Genomic DNA, 18506 nt, shown 5'->3' with positions numbered 1-18506 from the left:
ACTGCGATTCAGGTTTCCTGTAGTCAGTCCTTTCAAAGGTTTGTAATTGAATGTGCAATTAACCCTGAAAATGAGGTGAGATAAAAGAAAGGCGGGGGGGGGGTGGAAGTACCCTTCCCGTCCAGCACCTTCCGGAAAGCAGGAGAGTTCCCAAAATTCAGGGTTTGGAGGGGCGGAGAGTCGTTTGCTTTTTAAAGGCGATTTCTAAAGCCGCTGTAGCTACTAAAACTCCTAATCCGCGTCAGCGGTAGAGGAGAGGCGGGGAGAGGGTTTTTAAAAGAACATCAATGAAACCTCCATTGGAGTTCCACGTTTGGCGTCCCGGGGAAGCTGGCACGCTGTAGGCTGCGCCACCACCCCCGACACACACACTAACACCCCACCGGCGACCCTCACCCCCTCCCGGCCTCTCGTCACCCGCACAACAAAGCGGGGAGCCCAGTAAGGAGTTCAACCGGAACAGGCGACGGAGCCGGTGACACGCACTTTGCGGGCCAGAGTCCTCGGGACTCCCCGGGACCGTGAAGACGCGGTGGGGCGGGAGCAGATGCGGGATGGCAGACGGTCCGGCGGCGAGGCACCCCGCCTCGAAGTCCCGGGGGACCGCGCTGCGCCGGGGCTCGCTCTCGCGCTCTCTCCCGCCTGCCCACGGCTTCCCCCCCCACCGCCGCCCCAGGCTACCTGCGGCCGCGCGGGGGTTCCGCGGCCCCTTCCCCGGGGTGCCTGCCTCCGCGCACGCCTCCCGAGGGCCCCCACCTACCGTTGATCTCGTGCGTGGGGGCATCGTTCTTGTTGAAGCCTTTGGACACGTAAAGCCGTCGCACTTCCGAGCAACTTTTCGACTTGGGCTCGGCAGCCAGCAGCGCGGTGCAGAGCACGGCCAGGGCGCAGAGAAGCGCGGGCAAGCCGAACCGGGCCATGGTGCGGGCCGGGGCTGACGCGGTCCCACCTCTGGGAACCGGGGGAGAGTGGCGAGCGCGGGCCGAGCGGCGCGGGGCCGGGGACTCGCGAGCGGAGCGAGAGGGCGAGGGAGTTGGGGTAGGAGTTGGGAGAGCAGCGGGAGGAGACGCGGGGCGAAAAGTGGAGCTGGGCCTCGCGCGTCAGGCAACGGTCCCCGGTGCCAGGCGCCCGGCAGGGGTGGAGGAGGCGGAGGGCGTGGAGGCGGTGTTCGGCCCACGGGAGCGGAGGTGCGGGCCGGTGGGCTCTGGGCTCCGCGGGGCGGCGGACGGGGCGCGCCTGCCGGCAGCGGGACAGGGGCGCGGGGAAGGAGGGGAAGGTGGCAGGCGCCGCCGGGGCCGCGGAGGGCGTGGGCGGCAGCGGGCGCTCGCTGCGCGCGGCTCGGGGTTGTCGGGCGCGGGTCCGCTCTCCTGGCTCGGCTCGGCTCCGCTCGGCTCACTCTGCCCTCGGCCGCGCGGCTGTGCCCTCCTCAGCTCCGCCGCTGATTGACTGGCCGGCGTGCGCGGCGACGCTCGGCAAACTTGGCCCAGCGGGCGGCACTCAGGGGGAGGGGGGAGGGCGGCGGGGGGGGGGGGGGCGCCGGAGACGGGCGGGAGCACGCAGGGCCGGGACGGGAGAAAACCTGGAAGCGGGCTGGGATCCGGAGCGGCCAAATCCACTTCCTAGGGGGCCGCACCGGGCGCGCGGCGCTCCCTCGCGCGACACGCCCCGCGGGGCTCCTCCTTCCGCTCCTCCTCCCCTCCCCCGGGAGGCGGGAGATGCCCGCCGCCCCCTACCCGAAGAGGGAGGGCTAACTTCTCCCGGGTGAAGGGCCGAAGTCCTGGGGGGACCGCGCGCCTGGGCACTTGTTCCGAAGCCCGGGGCCGAGTCACAGGCTATCTGTGCGCGGCCACCTGACTCGCTGACCGTGGGCCAAAGGCGGGGGAACCCTCCCGCCTCGATACCTGCCCTCCCAGCCGCCCCGCAGCCCCGAGGACGCCCCTAACAGCTCCTGGGCCAGGAACGGAAGGCGCTGGCATGACTCGCATTGTTCGCTGCAGGCACAAGGGGACTTCGGACTCCCAGCTGGCACTAGACCTTCACCTGGCCCTCTCAGACCTGCTTCCCATCCAACGGTGCTCCATGAGCACCGACCTGTTCCGAACCCCGGCAGGCATTCTCCTCCCCCGCCTTCCCCCTGCCACGCCCGGTTCTGCTACAAGTCTAACCAAACCCTGAAGTGGGAGAGCCCTCCCCCCTCACCCCAGGATAGAGGCGTTGGGACATTCACGGATGACCTCCGAGACTTTGGAAACCTGGCCCAAATCCTCGTCGTAAACGTAGGGAAACTGAGGCGCAGAGAAAGGGAGCGACTTGCTAATAGCATGCAGCTGGGGTGTGGGTCCAGAACCCTGATTTACTCTCCCAGGTCACGTGGAGTAAAGGTAGCCCAAGACCCCAAGCCCCTTCTGCCCTCCAGCCTCTTGAGAGAGACTCAGCTCTCTGGGACCCAGTCTCCACTTAGCCACCAGAAAACTGGAAATGGGCGAGTCTTCCCACCTTCCCAGCTTTGTCAGATTCCATTAATGAGTGTTTTTGAAGCTCCCAGGGCTCCTTTAATGAAGGGAACTGTGCAGATTGGGAACTTGTCATTACCCTTGTTATTGTTACAATCTGCTTTAAGAGGTTAGGGTGAGAAGTGCCTCAGACACCTCGGGAGTGTGCTGGGAACTGGGCAGATAAAAGGGGCTGGAACTTATTATTTGGCTAGACTCTCAATTCCCATAAAATTACATAGGGTGAAGATATGAACCATCATTACAATTATCACCCTCATAGGGTTTGTTGAGACTTCGTCCACTGCTGTTTGTAAACCACGTTGACATGTTGGCTCTGTGGAGTTGTAGAAACGTAGGTCAGCTATTGTTTTGGATGCCCACTGCACACTCTTCTAGATTTTATTAACTCTTGGAGATCATCAAGGTAAACAGATCCCTGACCTATTAGTGAAACTTACAATTTCGTGGGTGGGCAGAATATTTAACCCTGCAACTAGCAGAGGAGTTTTTCTAAATATGCAAACTTCCCTCCAGGTGAATTTCCTGCCATTTTCAAGAGACTTTCAATTAGTCTGCCTTTTTCTCAAACTGATACCATTCAGATTATCGCTAGGGCTTAGCCCAGCACTTTTAACTTTCACTGATTGATGCATTTACTGAAAGATGTTCTTTACCAAAGATGATACAATCTGAGATGCAGCCCACGGTAATAACAAAATGAAAACCAGTGATCGTAAGTGAAAAAAAAGATCCTCCCAAAAACCATGGAGCCCAAATCTGAAAGTTACTTTTCCCAAGTCCAGGGGGAACTCATTCCTTGCCCCCACTCCCGTCCCGCCCAATTTACTCCTGTTTTTCCTGCTCATGTATTATTAACCAAAACTTGAGTCTTTTCCACCAGAAACAGTAACCCCTGGCTAGAAACGGATCTGGACAAGTCTGAACTTTACCACACAAGACAGGAACCCCAAGCCCTGCTCAGAGGCGGCTCCCACTTCAAAGCCTCCTTTCATTTAAATACAAACAGGGTGAACAACTGGCAATCTACGAAACAAATACCATCCAGCTTCCCTTTTCAGATGGCCCCTTGCTCCTCCTTTCCTCCCCCCACCCCCACTCCAGCTTTTCTCTTAGGAAGAGGCTCCTTAGTGGAGATGCCTCTACTCTGTAAGTTATCTGAATGCCAAAAAAAAAAAAAAAAAAATGGATTGGATACCGCGCTTAGAATATAAGAACCAACAGCTTCTCAAGGTGATTAACTCTCATATAGCACTTTTGGGGGAGCTTTTCTATTGTGGTAAAATACGCAAACGTAAGTTTTACCATTTTCACCATTTTTAAGTATACAATTCAGTGGCATTTAGCACACTCACAAAGGTGTGCCATCATCACCACCATGTAGCTCCAGAATAATTTCATCATCCCAAAAGGAAACACCATACCCATTAAGGAAAGTCTATTCCCTTCTCCCCACCCCCCAGCCCACAGAAACCACTAATCTGCTGTATGGATCTATGGATTTGCCTGTTCTGACGTTTGGTATAAATGGAGTCTTGCCATATGTGACCTGTGTCTGGCTTCTTTAGCATCAGGTCTTCAAGACTCATCCATGTGGGAGCAGATATTAGGACTTCTTTCCTTTCTGTGGCTGGATGGTGTTCCATTTTATAGATACGCTACATTGGGTCATATAGTACTTTACCGTTTGCAGAGTGCCTTCAGCTGCACTCCTCTATTCTTAGAAAATTTTAGTGTGTGTGTGTGTGTGTGTGTGTGTGTGTTTTAATAGACTAGCAAGGGCGCCTGGGTGGCTCAGTTGGTTAAGCATCTGGTCTGCCTTTGGCTCAGGCCATGATCTCAGGATCCTGGGATCAAGCCCCACATCGGGCTCCCTGCTCAGGCAGAAAGTCTGCTTCTCCCTCTCCCTCTGCCTCTCCCCCTGCTTGTGCTCTCTCTCACTTCCAAATAATAAATAAAATCTTTAAAAAAAAAAATAGGGGCGCCTGGGTGGCTCAGTTGTTAAGCCTCTGCCTTCGGCTCAGGTCATGATTCCAAGGTCCTGGGATCAAGCATTGGGCTCCTTGCTCAGCTGGGAACCTGCTTCTCACTCTCCCCTGCACTGCTCCTGTTCTCTTTCCCTCTCTCTCTCTCTCTCTCTCTCTCTCACTCCCTCATAAATAAATAAATAAAACCTTTAAAATAAAATAAAATACAAAGTAAAAATAAATAAAAATAGATGAGCAAACGTTCTCGGCAAGATTACGTGGCTCATTCACAGCCCCGGAAATCTTGAGTAGCTGAACAAAGACTGAAAATTTTAAGGCCTCTGACCAAATCCCATGGGTCTCATTTAGGGTCAGCTGTGAAAGTGTAACTACCCAGATCCCACAGTAGCGTCCCTATTTCAGACAATTAAATGTTCACTGAGCACCTACTATGTGCCAAATGCTGCCCATCCCTAGAGACAGGGAAGACATACATACCACAAAGTGTTTACAGTCGAATGCACTGGGTCAGACCCACACGCAAAGGCTCGCTTAGGTAGAATACATTTACAGTATACCTGCTTCTCCCAGGCAAGGCATTCTCCTGATAAGGCACTGGGGTAGGCTCACCGGTGCGCAGAGAACAACGTATGCACTGCCCGCCCGCTGCGCTCCTCCAAGCCAAAAACGAGCTCAGTCAGGTCCACTCTCTCAGCTCTGGGGGTACATCTCCTGGCCTGCTGGGGAGCTAGATTGGTTGCCAAACACAGGGATGGCGAGTAGAACGTGACTTCCTTTCCTAGGATTGGTGCTGTCCCATAGCCCTCTAGCCTCTCCCTTTACGCAATCCCTCTTTCCCCCAGCCATCAGAGCGAGCCTCTGACACCACCCCCGAACCCCTGAATGGTGCCCTCCGCTGCTGAGCCCTGCCCCTCCCCCCATGGTACCCCATCGCTTTCCAGATCAATTCCCAAACAGTTCAGCACCAGCACCAACACCACCATGCGTTGTCCATGTTTTCTCTGCAAGCCCTCTCTCAGGTTTTCTTTTTTATTTGAATGCTCATTGCCTGCAGAGTACAGGTTCACCTGCCGGGCCAGTCTCCCACAGGAATAAAAGACCTAGAAATGTATTTGAAATCTGATTTTTAAATGTTAGTGACCACTTAAGAAGTCATGAAAGTTTGCCAGATAAACTATGCCCTTCTTCAGCCTAGATTTCACCAAGTAACCTTCTCTCCACCCCCACCCCCCGCAAAATGCTGTGACTTTCCTTTTTAAGCAGCCAAGAGAGTAATACCTGCTGACCACTTGCTATGTACCAAGGTGGGTTCTGAGAAGGCCCTAGGAAGCTGGAAGACCGGAGGCATTTCAAGAGCTGACTGTCTGCTTGGAGAGGTGGGATCTATGTGTGCGTGCAGAAGACAATGGTGAGGGTAACACAGGGCAATGCCTGTCCCCTGGGACAGTCATCCCAAGTCACTCCTTGTTCTATGGTTGTCAGCCTCCTCTTGGTCCCTTTGGAAATTTACAGAAGTACCAGTAATTGAAGGATCAGTCACTTGGAAAGAGTTGATGAGTGTAGTCTGTTCCTGGCTCCTAATTTCATACTTCCCTTCAGTTTCTCTAATACTTGAAGTCTGCCTTGCCTTTCCTTCTCCCTCAGAGAGCTCATCTGTGTTTACAACTTTAAACATGGGCAGCGGGCACCTAGCCACTTTACTTCCTGTTTGTGCCTATGGTCCCCACTGTGCTCTCTTTTTCTTCTGTAATCACCTGGACAATTCAAGTCTTCCTTTTCACTCCATGGCCATCAGGGTCTGTCCAGGTTCCATTATCTCTTGTCTGGACTGTAGAGCCAACCTCCTAACAGGTCCTCTGGCCTCTGGCCTCTCTCTCTCTCTCCATCCATCCACCCAGGGGCTGTCACAAAATCAGCCTGATAGCATCATTTATAAGCTTCACATTCCTTGCCTAAAAACTCTTCCGTGGGAAGCCAATCTCCTAATAATAACTGATATTTGCTTAGTACTACAGAGTTTAGGAATTGCTTCCACATGTATTATCTGTGAAACATGTATTATTTTCCATAATTTATGGGTGAAGAAAATGGTTCAGAGCCTTAAATTGAGGCCCTCTGAGTCCAAGTTCAATTACAGTCACTTCTCACTGTGCCCCAAGCCCAAAACAGACCCAGGAAAACTTGGAAGACAGTGCAAGGCTAATGGGTAAAAGATTGGAGAGAGTAGGACTGCCTTTGGACCCTGAAGGACAGGGAGAAATTACCAGGCAGAAGAGTGGGGATGTAGGGGGCCAGTGGGGGCCAGTGAAACCCGATTTTAGCTGAGTCCAGGTTCATCTGGGAGACTAGCACGTCAGAAGGTGCCAGATAACGGGAACACGTTACCCTGGGATGACAGTGCTATCTTGATCCCATCAACACTGATGATGTATAAACAGAGACAGAAAAGACAGAAGTGGTGCCTTAGAAACAAGGATCTGGGGAGGCAGCGAGGGGGCACAGAATGGACTGAAAGCAGCCACAGCTGTGGTGAGGGCCCAGCATTTCTTCATCCAGGGATTCCAGATGAAGACCAGAAAACAAATGCATAAAAGACACAAAGGGAAAGGCAGTGAAAGAGGTGAGGCGGTGGGGCTACCCCCCACCCACCGCGAGAGTTAAGGCCTGGTTCTGCCATTTACTGACCATGTGTCCTTAGGTAAGTAACTTACCCTTCCTGAGCCTCACTTTTTTTCTCACACCTACCCCTCCTCGAGGATTACAAGAGAAAACATATGAAAAGCATTTCTCTTGGCCCCTAGCGCTTTCTATGCCCTCAGCACAAGGCATGGAGTAGAAACTACAGGGACTTAATCAGAAAGCACTTAGCATCCTGCCCTGGACAAAGCCCTCATTTGCTATCCATCCGATCATTCCTTCACTCAACAAGTATTTACTGGGATCGACACTCTTTAAGGCTTTGGTAGCACAGTTACGAATAAAACAGTATCCCTTCTCTCATGGGGCCTGAAAGTTGGGGCTCAATAGAGTAAACATTAGCTAATACTCTCCTTATGGTTATTAGACATTCCATCCACTTCACAATTTGCTCAGACCCAGCCCTGCCGGCATTGAAATGCTATTTAGTATGATAGCATATTTGTCTAATATTTTTTTAGATGTATGTATTTATTTAAAAGAAAGAGAGAGCACTTGTGAGCACACAGAGGGAGATGGAGAAGCAGACTCCACTGCTGAGCAGGGAGCCTGACATGGGGCTCCATCTCAGGACTCCGGGATCATGACCTGATCTGAAGGCAGATGCTTGGGGTGCCTGGGTGACGAAGGCGTTAAGCATCTGCCTTCTGCTTAACAACTGAGCCTACCCTGGCACCTCCTAGTCTAATAATTTTGAAGATTTATTTATTTGAGAGAGAGAGAGAACGGGGGAGATGTGGTGAAGGGCAGAGGGAGAGAGGAACTTAAGCAGACTCCCCACTTAGCGTAAAGCCCGATGCGGGGCTCAATCTCATGTCCCTGAGATCACAACCTGAGCCGAAACCAAGAATCAGACACTCAATGGACTGTACCACCCAGGCGCCCCTTGGTCTAATAATTTTGTATCGGAACACATGAATTATATCCATATTGGTCTCCACAGCGTTGTATGATATGAGTTGTTGAACACAAAGGGATCGAGTTATTTTTATCTGCTAGGGTTCTTTCACTACAGGAAAGATATTTCTTGTGCCCATTTTCCCGGTGAGATACCAGAGGCCCAAAGAGTAAAATGGACATTCTCATGTCGCTGGTACTGATATGTTCCCATACTTTACTACTGGGGCAAAGGTTTCAGGAAGTTTCTAACGTCTGTAAAAAATGACGACTCATATCTCATTCACGCTCATGGGAGAACAAAGACCAAACTCTGCATGGAAAGCGGGTTAGTCTTCTCCATCCCTAAGCTGTTATCTATAGTCTATTTATAAAGGGCATTTCTAAGTACTGAAAAAAAGGACTCACTTTGCACTGGGTGCATTTCCTGATGACGGCAAAAACAGTTGCTGTAGATAGTCATTACTCTAGCTTGTGGCCTACGATTTGACGTACGGCTTTAGATGTAAAACATGCATTTCAATATAATTGGGAGAGTTTCTTCTCTAATTTGCCCATCAGACATAAGTGGAACATTCATGGAAAGAAAATTATTTCTTCATATCCTTTTGGTTCAATAAAACTACCAGTACACGTGAAGGTACTTCTGAAACACTCATTTTTCAAAATTGTTTGTACAGCTTGTTCACATCGCAAGCAGTCAATGAGAAAATTGCATGAGCAAAAGGACAGAGGAGAGGCTGGCAGCCCAGCACTGTCCAAGCAGAAGCTACTCGAATATGAGATCTGGAAGGGACCTTGACATTTGTCTGGTCCATCCACCTCAACCTTGACCTTTCCTTTTGCATTTGAAATTTCAAGCCAGGGAATGACGGTCAGAGGCAAAACATAGGTTCTGACTAGAGCAGGGGCAATAGTGATGGTGTTTTCTATCCTTGTTCCTTCTAGTCAGGATTTCAGAGGGAACAAGGGTTTCTAGGTTTCAAGCACGTTGCGCCTCGAGATTGCAAAGGACACGTAGTTACATGTGGTAGCATGAGCTGCGTTTTATGTTCATTCTCTACCTTGTTTGGAAAAACAGACAAGTGATCTGGTGGCAGCACCCCTGCCCTCCCTTACAGGACTTCAAGGATCTGAAGGGTGTCCTCCCCAACTCTGGCCCTGAACATCATGAAACCTTGTCTCTGCCCACCACCCCACCCCCTTGCCCTGCTGTGAGGATCAGAAAACCCAGCCACAAAACCCAGGCTCCGATAGAAAGCGACAGAACGTTTTAAGCGACAAAAGAAAGTCCTTAATGAAATGCCAATTGAGCCCTACAGGTAGTGAGACTTGCAAAGTCAGATGGCATTCCTTTTCTTTTTTCTTCTCCTCCTCCTCTTCTTCTTCTTTTTCCATGGCACCACCATCCCTGCCTTTATGTGAAGAGACAATGTGCATTTTTAAGAAGACCCAGCAGGGAGTAGGCATTTTTATTCCAAAGAGATACCACAGATAAAAAGAGCTGAAGAGAGTCAGGGTCAGACATAGTTTGACACTTGTCATTTTCTAACCACTGATGGGTGATGTCTACAGCACTGTTGCTATAACAATAATGAATTCAAATGAGCGAGGAAACTAGGAACCTGCACAGACTTTCCGAGCATCTAGCTGAATCCAGGCTGCACACACAGCATGGGGGTGGGGGTTGGATTTTCCCATGTCCCTCCCTGCTCATGCTCACGTATACACACTTCTCCTACCCAGCCTGACTTTGGATAATTCAAACCGACATGGTCTTAATTCTCAGAGTACCCAGTGCCTTATTCCAGCATGCAGGGTTGGGTGGCGGGTGCGGGGAGGATGGCAAAAGTGGACAGAACCCAGGAAGGGGCTTATGCCCGCTCACTGCCACCACCTCTAAGAGAACCCTGCCTTTCTTCCCCTTGACTTCTCAGGGCCAAGGGAAGGAGGCAGCTTAAAAAGAAAAATTTATCAAGAGAAACTTGTAGCAGTGCCTGGCTGGCTCAGTTGGTGGAACGTGTGACTCTTGATCTCAGGGTCATGAGTTCAAGCCCCATATTGGGTGCAGACCTTACATTAAAAAAAAAAGTTGGGGCGTCTGGAGGGTTCAGTCAGTCAAACCTCCAACTCTTGATTTCAGCTCAAGTCTTGATCTCAGGGTGGTGAGTTCAAGCCCTGCACTGGGGAGGTCTGTGCTGGGTGTGGAGCCTACTTTAAAAAAAGTCAGGGGTGCCTGGGTGGCTCAGTGGGTTAAAGCCTCTGCATTGGCTCAGGTCATAATCCAGGGGTCCTGGGATCAAGCCCCGCATCAGGCTCTCTGCTCAGCAGGGAGCCTGCCTGCCTCTCTGCCTACTTGTGATCTCTGTCTGTCAAATAAATAAAATCTTTAAAAAAAAAAGTCAAAAAAAAAAAAAGAAAAGAAAACTAATTTTCAGAAGTCCCATTTCTGATTTTAAATAATCAAATCTAATTTCTATACTCCTGACTTTATTTCCTTTAGAGTTTGGATTCATTTTAATTTGTTTATCTTTAATAAATGTATACAAATGGTATGATCTTGAAAAATTGCTGGTTTTAGTTGATATTTTAGGTACTATGAATAAAAGCATTCAAAGTTTTAAAACTACCACCTCTAATAAGGTGCAAAAAATATGTATCACCACAAAGAGAAACTCTATCCCCATTAAGCAGTCACTCCCCCTTACCTCCTCCCCCCGCCCCACGCAGTCCCTTACAACCTCTAACCTACTTCGGGTCTCTATAAATTTGTCTGTTCTGGACATTTCATGCAGTGGAATCCTACAGTATTGGTCCCTGTGTGGCTCATTTTACTTTGCACAATGCCTTTAGGGTTCATTTGTGTTGTAGCAGGCATCAACACTTCATTCCTTTTTATGGCGGAATAGTATCCTCTCATATGGATACACACATTTTATTTATCCATTTATTGCTTGGTGGATATTTGTGTTTCCATTTTTTGCATACCCAGGAATTTATCCGAAGGAAAAAACCTAGGAGATGCATAAATCATTAGCTACAAGGCTATTCAGTGTGTGTTTATGTACTATAATCTGTTAATCCATTCATCCTCTGATTTCTGATTCTTCTGGGTATTAACCTACTATTTTTTTAAGAGATTTATTTACTTATTTTAGAGAGAGACAGCTTGCACTCACACAAGCAGGAGGGGCAGAGGGAGAGGGGGAGGGAGAGAGAATCTCAAGCAGACTCCATGTTGAGTGTGGAGCCTGATGCAAGGATCAGTCTCATGACCCTGAGATCATCACCCAAGCTGAATCCAAGAATCAGACACTTAACTGACTGAGCCACCCAGGTGCCCCATGGCTGGGTATTGTTAAGAGAAGGTTCTATCCTGTTGCCTTTGGTATGGCAGTGGTGGAGTAGGCTGTCTTTGGCAGAGCTTGGAGAATGGCACGGTAAGAAGTCATTGGGCTGTGAATCAGAGTCCTCCCACTGAGTCCTAACTTTGCTACTATTCTTGACTCCAACTTTCTCACCTGTGCGACTGGGGCTCTGGAGTTCCTTCCAGCTCTGATACTTAACTTTTGCCCTAGACAAGATCCTGGCCCTCAAGAAACTTACAATTTTATCTAAAAAAATTTTTTTATCAAGTAAACAGTACCCCCCCCCCAACATGGGACTTGAACTCATGACCCCAGGATCAAGCGTCCTGTGCTCTACTGATTGAGCCAGCTTGGCACCCTGCAACTTACAATTTTAGTGGGCAGACAAGACATAGCCCCCAAGAGACAACTCATGACCCACAACAGCACATGTGAAACACTAGTGATCCACCTCACAGTTGTTTGGAGAGAGTTTTCCTTTGAGCCTACTTTCTCCATTCAACATGAGGAAGCCTCTTCAATGATGTTCCAATTTTTTGCTGCAACAGCTGCAGCCACTGCCAGTCATTTAGGCGTCTTGGGTTCTGCTCCGTTGGGGTATTAGCCACAGGGACCAAGGGCAACAGTGAAAATAGCGATGTCATTAAAGGTGGGGGCACTGAATTGCCAGTAATGCCCAAAGCCGGCTGCACAAAGCTAGAACTTCACTAGGAAATGAGGAGCAGCTGTCCATAGTGTCCTGCCCGGCTTCCCTCCCTCCCCCCCTCCAGCCCCCCCTCCCCCCGCCCAACCTGGGGAAGGGCCTCTTCCCTAAGCAGGAGGAAAAGCAGCAAAAACTCCGACCCGGCCCCTTGACTCATGAAGAAACCCTGTTCCCCCACCTGCCTTGCAGCTTCTCTGCTTCTCTGTGCAGAAACACAGCTACAACCCGCACCACACCCTCTCCATTCACTGCCACATCCCTTCTTTGAATTCCGTTTTCAATGTTACTTGACAATTGGGTAAAATCATGTTTCAAAGAATGCACTGGACAGCATGCAGCAGGGACCCATTAAAATCCTGCTTTGGTATATACAAAAATATACTCATTTTCACAGATTTAAATACTTCTCAGCTCTCTGCAAAGGACTGCATGACAGATGGTTTCAAAGCGAGTCACATTTACAAACAGCAGACAAAAATATTATTTAGCAGATTCTCTAAGAGTTCTTCTGAGCTGTTCAGAACCAATCTTTTCCCAAGAGCTCTTTTATTTCTAATTTGTGGAGGCCAATGCAAAAGCCTTTCTCCTTCCTAGCAACCTCTGTGTGTGCGTCTCTTGAGTTTGTAGAAGAATCGAAAGCAGTTCTAGAACTATGAATATTATTCTGGAGAATACTTCTTGGCCCCCAAAATATGAATTATTAACCCATCACAAACACTAAACCAAAAATGGCGGGGGGGGGGGGGAGACCAAGAGGAGAATGAGCTGATGGAGAAAGGTCACAGGAGTTATGAATCATCTACACAGCCATCTAGTGAATTACGCTTCTCCAATTAAAGTCATCAAAACAAGGACTGCCTCTGCTTTTTAAAGTTCTGGAAAAGGTCACGTGTCAAGTACATATTATGAACAGGGAATAAGCCACAGGGCTGGACTGTAATCCAGAAGCATCCACTGTCGGCAGGGACCACACCAGTAATTCACAAGGCAGGCAGGGCGTGTTGGCTCCAGATAGCTGGGGGTCCTCATGATCGGCGGAGGGGTGAGGTCACTGGGCCTTCTGGGGGTGGGTCCAGGCGAGGGGAGATAGCCACACCGAAGATCTCAAAGGGCTAGGTGGGCCTGTTAGATAAACAGCATGCCTTGCACAAAGGTCTAGAGGATGAGAATTGGGAGATGGGCAGAGGGTGGGGAGAGTGGGGGACAGGCGGCTTGGGGAAGAGTGGAAAGAGACAGAGGAAGAGCATAGAGCCACACCTGTGTGGTTGGCAGCTCAGATCCCTGTCCGGCTGGACCAAAAGAATGCTTGGCAACGTAAGTGTGAGCCATGGGGGTACACCGTCCCCATACAGGCCGTCTTTCTCTTCCTGCTAGCCTTACCCTGAGAACCAACAGGGTTGACGTGGTCTCTAGCACATACTGACAAGGAAAGGAAAGAACCCGAGCAGAGCAACAGCATGCACAGCCTGGGTTCCTTTTTTTTTTTTTTTTTAAGATTTCATTTATCTATTTGACACACAGACAGAGAGAGACAACAAGAAAGGGGAGCGGCAGGCAGAGGGAGAAGCGGGCTCCCCGCAGCGTGCTGGATGTGGGCCTGAGATCTTGACCTGAGCCGAAGGCGGACGCCTACCGGCTGAGCCACCCAGGCACCCCCTGGGTTCTGGTTAATAGCACAGTTGTGGGTTGGCTGAGCGATGCCATCCCTCAAGAAGTTAGTGCATTTTCATCTTTTACAGTGAAATTTTCCTGTTTATTCCTCCCACTCATGTTCTAGAATTTTATTTATAACACTTTTTGGCCTGCTCTTTAAAGTGTGTGTGCGTGCCTCTGTGTGTGAGAGACTGACTGAGAAGCTAAAGTACTCTTACTGGGCTTGGAGCTTCTGGAAGGCAGGCCTCCCACCCTTTCCAAGTATTATAATTACGATCGGTTCTGCATCAGGAGAAGCAAGCTAGACGGTGCCCCTCTCTTCTGGCGGCACCCTCTTGTCTAGCCGCCTCCTGGGCCCGTGGCCCTCCAGCATCAGCTTCCCCTGGGGTCCCAGCAAAGCCGCCTGCCTGTCACCCAGGGCTCGGTGGACCCTCGGGAAAATTGGGTCACGGTGCGAGAAGGGGCCTCAGAGAGTGGCCAGGGCCTGTGCCCTGCGGTCAGGCGGGTCCGGGACTCGACCACCCACCCAGGCGGGGGCTGAAGATGTCAAGGCAGAGGCCAGCGGCCCTGCCAGGCACCGGGCACAGAGCTGAAGCGGCCCAACGGGTGCCGCCCCAGATGCACCAGGGAGGGCCCCAGGGAGGAGGCGGCCTCCTTTACCCTTGTGTGTGGCCTGGTGGCCATGGCAGCATGCTGCGGAGGGGCTGGAGACGCCGGTCTGGTCCACGTGTGGGCCAAGGGGAGCCTGGGCGTCTCTGCTGGGACAGGGCTGCCTTTCCAGCCCCAACTCGAGCCTGGACAACCCCTTGCCCTTTCACTGAGATGAGGCTCAGAGAAGGGAGGCCCCTCCCTCTGCTGCTCAGGGTTGGGGGCTCTTCCTCTGGCCCGTGGGGAGACGAAGAGCAGCTCAGCACTCCGCCTGGGGTTCAGAGACAGGATGGCGGTCTGGGTCTGGGTTAGTCCATTTAACTCCATTTAGTGTTTGCTTCCCAACCCTCAAGCTAGCATTACCAGCATCAACTGGGAACTTCCTAGAAATGCAGACTCCCAGGAGCACCTGGCTGGCTCAGTCCCGTAGAACATGTGACCTTGATCTAGGGGTCTAAGTTCAAGTCCCACATTGGGCATCGAGCTTACTTTAAAAATAAGTAAATCAATTTTTTAAAAAGTCTTGCAAAAACAAAACAAAAAAGTCCTGCTATTTGAAAAAAAAAAAAAAAAAGGAAAAAAGAAAGAAATGCAGACTCCCAGCCCCCACCCCCACACCACCTCCTTCAGCATCTGCATTTTAATAAGATCCCCAGGTGATTGGTATGTGCATTCCGGCTGGAGAAGCCCTGCCTGAATTGTTAAAGGCAGACTGGAATAAAACCTCCATTTGCAATTGGATGATCTGGGACAGCAACGTTGGTTCCAGCCACCGTCAAAGCCTAAAAACTTCCGAGGCCAGGCCAGGGTCAAGCAAAGCCACATTCACCGCAGCCCAGCGCAACCTCCCCAAACACTCACGAGGTGGAACTTCCCGCTGGGCTACACAAGGACTTCCGTGATGAGTGTCCGTAACCAGTGGCTGCTGGGTATTGTTGTGTGTGTTTATCTAATCATCAACTAGACTGTAAGGTCTAAAAGGCCGGGAATCATACTGTATGAGTGTATATACTATGGGAGAAAAACGGCATATAATTAGCACAAGCTTTGAACTAGGTGGGCCTGCCTTCCTGGCCCAGAATTTCCACTAACTTACTGTCTAGTCTGAGCCATGGCACACGGTCTTTGGGACCCCAAGTGTGGTCATCTGTATCTAGTCGTAGTAAAAACCTACCTCCCAGGGTTGTTGGAGGATGAAATGAGTAAGCATCAAAAATGTACCTTTTAGGGGCGCCCGGCTGGCTCAATCGGTATGGCCTGTGACTCTTGATATCGGGGTGGTGGGTTCCAGCCCTATGTTGCGTGTAGAGATTACTGTGAAAAAAAAAAAAATGTACCTTGTAGGGCACCTGCGTGGGTCAGTGAGTTAAGCATCTGCCTTTGGCTCAGCTCGTGATCTCAGGGTTCTGGGATCGAGCCGAGGGTCGGGCTCCCTGCTCAGTGAGAAGTCTGCTTCTCCCTCTCCCTATCCCTCCTCCAACTCACTCATGTGCTCTCTCTGTCAAATAAATAAATAAAATATAAAAAAATAAAATAAATAAGTTAAAAGATGTACCAAAATAACAGGCGCTCAATGAAACTGTTACACATTTCCCTATGAATCTCCTTACCCCCCTGTGCCTAGCTCCAGGCCAGCACATTTTATTTATCTTTTTTTAAAGATTTTATTTATTTATTTGACAGACAGAGATCACAAGTAGGCAGAGAGGCAGGCAGAGAGAGAGGAGGAAGCAGGCTCCCTGCTGAGCAGAGAGCCGGATGCGGGGCTCAATCCCAGGACCCTGGGATCATGACCTGAGCCAGAGGCAGAGGCCTTAACCCACTGAGCCACCCAGGCGCCCCATGGCCAGCACATTTTAAATGCTAAATAAAAATAGACCAGGTTAAAAAAAATTAAAAATTTAAAATTTAAAAATTAAAAAAAATAGACCAGGTAAATAAAAAGATGCTAGGTAACTAAAAATAGGCTAGGTGATGGATCCCCTAGATAGTGCTTAATAAACTGCATTTTAAATAAAAACTCCAACTGGTTAAAAAAAAATCTTTTGAGCAGAATTTTGGTGTAATGCAATTTAAATGAAAAAAACAAAACAACAACAACAACAACAACAAACAAGAAAAGCGCCTTTAGGCACTGAGGAGATTACGACTCCAGGGGGTTGAGCCAGTTTTAGCCTGAGATGCCTATAGGGTTATGAAGGCAGTCTAGGTGACAGTTTACAACTGCTTGGACTCAGGTCGTGACATGAGGTGTAGCAAAGTGACTGATTTCAGAATATATTTTCAAGATAGCCATGATACGGCATGTTAACATTCTTGTGTACGTTAAATTAGAAAACGGATGTAAACGTTTTCTCATATTTTGGGTATCAGGATGATAGACAACTATAAAAGACTAGGAAAAAAAATCATGCAAATAAAAGGGTTATAGCCTAAGGTTAATCTAGAAAGTTCTTTAAATTTCTGCGCAAAATTAAAGACACAGTAGCTAGTAAGTTTATTTTTATTATTAATCTTTTCATTGATAAAATGAAACATGTTGAAAATCTGCAAAAAAAAATAATAATAACTTACGGGGCACCTGGGTGGCTCTGTAGGTGAAGCGTCTGCCTCAGGTCATGATCCCGGGGGCCTGGGTTCGAGCCCCATATCGGGCTCCCTGCTCGGTGGGAAGCCTGCCTTTCCCCCCACATCACGCTCTCTCTTGCTTGCTCTCCCTCTCTCAAGTCAATGAATAAAATCTTGAAAAAAAAATAACTTACCGTTTTCGTAACTGTTTTTCCAAATATCAACGCTCATCGTCCTTGTTATGGACAATTTGGGGAAACACAGGAAAGTATAATAAAGAGCTAGCTTTCTCCTTGCAGATCCAAAGCCTGGATTCTGGTGCATTCAAGACTCAGCTCCAGCCCTGGCCCGGAGGAAGGCTCTGCAGCTGCAGGCATCTTGGACGTTAATACTGTTTTACAAGGGGGTGCGGAAGACTGCCCTGGTCCAGGATGGCCCTAGCCCAGGGAATTCACAAAAGCTGCCAGAGCCTTCCACAAGGCCAAGCCCACCTTTGTGCGCTTGCATCCAACTGTGACAAGCCTGTGTATGTCAAGTTGGGGGAGGCCCTTTGTGCTGAACACCAAATCAACCTAATTAAGGTTGATGACAACAAGAGGCGAGGGGGAGAGATGAGGCCTCGGTGGAAGGGACACAGCGGGAGAGCCCCCCCCGCAAAGGGCTGGCTTGCAGCTGTGTTATAGTGAAGGACGAGGGCAAAGAGTCTCAGGCCAAGGATGCCATTGAGGGCTACTTCAAATGCAAGAAATGAACAAATAAAAAAGTTGGCTCTTGTTCCTCAAAGGAAAAACAAAACAAAATCTACAATTTGCTATAATACCACCGGGCAGCCACAGACCATATTGATGCGAATGTTTTGGAATATTTCCTTCCATTATTTCTCTCTCTCTTATATTTATATAATATAAATATTATTATCTCTTTGATATTTATAGAATAGAAATAGAGATGCGGTGGAGGGGAACACCCAGCTGGCTCAGTAGGTGGAGGGAGCGACTCTCAAGGGTTGTGAGTTCCAGTCCCACCTTGGGGGTAGAGATTACTAAAAACAAACAAACAAACAAACAAAAAACCCTTTTTTAAAAAAGAGAGAGAGAATCTGAATATGGAGATCAAAATAATTACCAAAATTATTACTATTATTTTATATAAAAGTTTGTTGGTCTCAGAAGACAATGGGGCCGGCTGGGTTTCCTTCCTCCTTGAGCACTGAGCCCTCTCCTCTGGAAACCCAGGCCTCGATACCAGCCACACTAAGACATTTCCCCGGTTCCCTGAGATCTCCACGTGGTATGTGCTACATAACTGTGCTTTCGAAGACAATACGCCGCCGGATAGAAAGCAGGGGGATAAGAACACATCTGAACTGGTGACCCGTCTGACACAATCCATGTTTCAAACCCAAAGGCATTTTCTAGTGAAATAACAAGAAGTTGAAATAAGGAGCTAGGAGACAAGTGCCTTTGAAAAC

The 18506-nt window shown here is 49.3% G+C and overlaps 1 protein-coding gene and 1 pseudogene across 1 annotated transcript in view; one reads left to right on the top strand and one right to left on the bottom strand.

The window, feature by feature from the left end:
• GPC4 (glypican 4) overlaps positions 1–1489 on the bottom strand; it is a 106568-nt gene extending 105079 nt beyond the window's left edge. Inside the window, exon 1 of the mRNA XM_047716263.1 lies at positions 761–1489. Within this exon, the coding sequence (XP_047572219.1) occupies positions 761–920 (160 nt within the window). The 5' untranslated portion in view covers positions 921–1489. The remainder of the gene's footprint in view (positions 1–760) is intronic.
• On the top strand, positions 919–17786 carry LOC125091426 (40S ribosomal protein S12-like; annotated as a pseudogene).
• Positions 17787–18506: the final 720 nt, after the last annotated feature.

This window comes from Lutra lutra, chromosome X (assembly GCF_902655055.1).
Source record: "Lutra lutra chromosome X, mLutLut1.2, whole genome shotgun sequence".
Lineage (NCBI taxonomy): Eukaryota > Metazoa > Chordata > Mammalia > Carnivora > Mustelidae > Lutra > Lutra lutra.
This window is presented reverse-complemented; position numbering and strand designations above follow the sequence as displayed.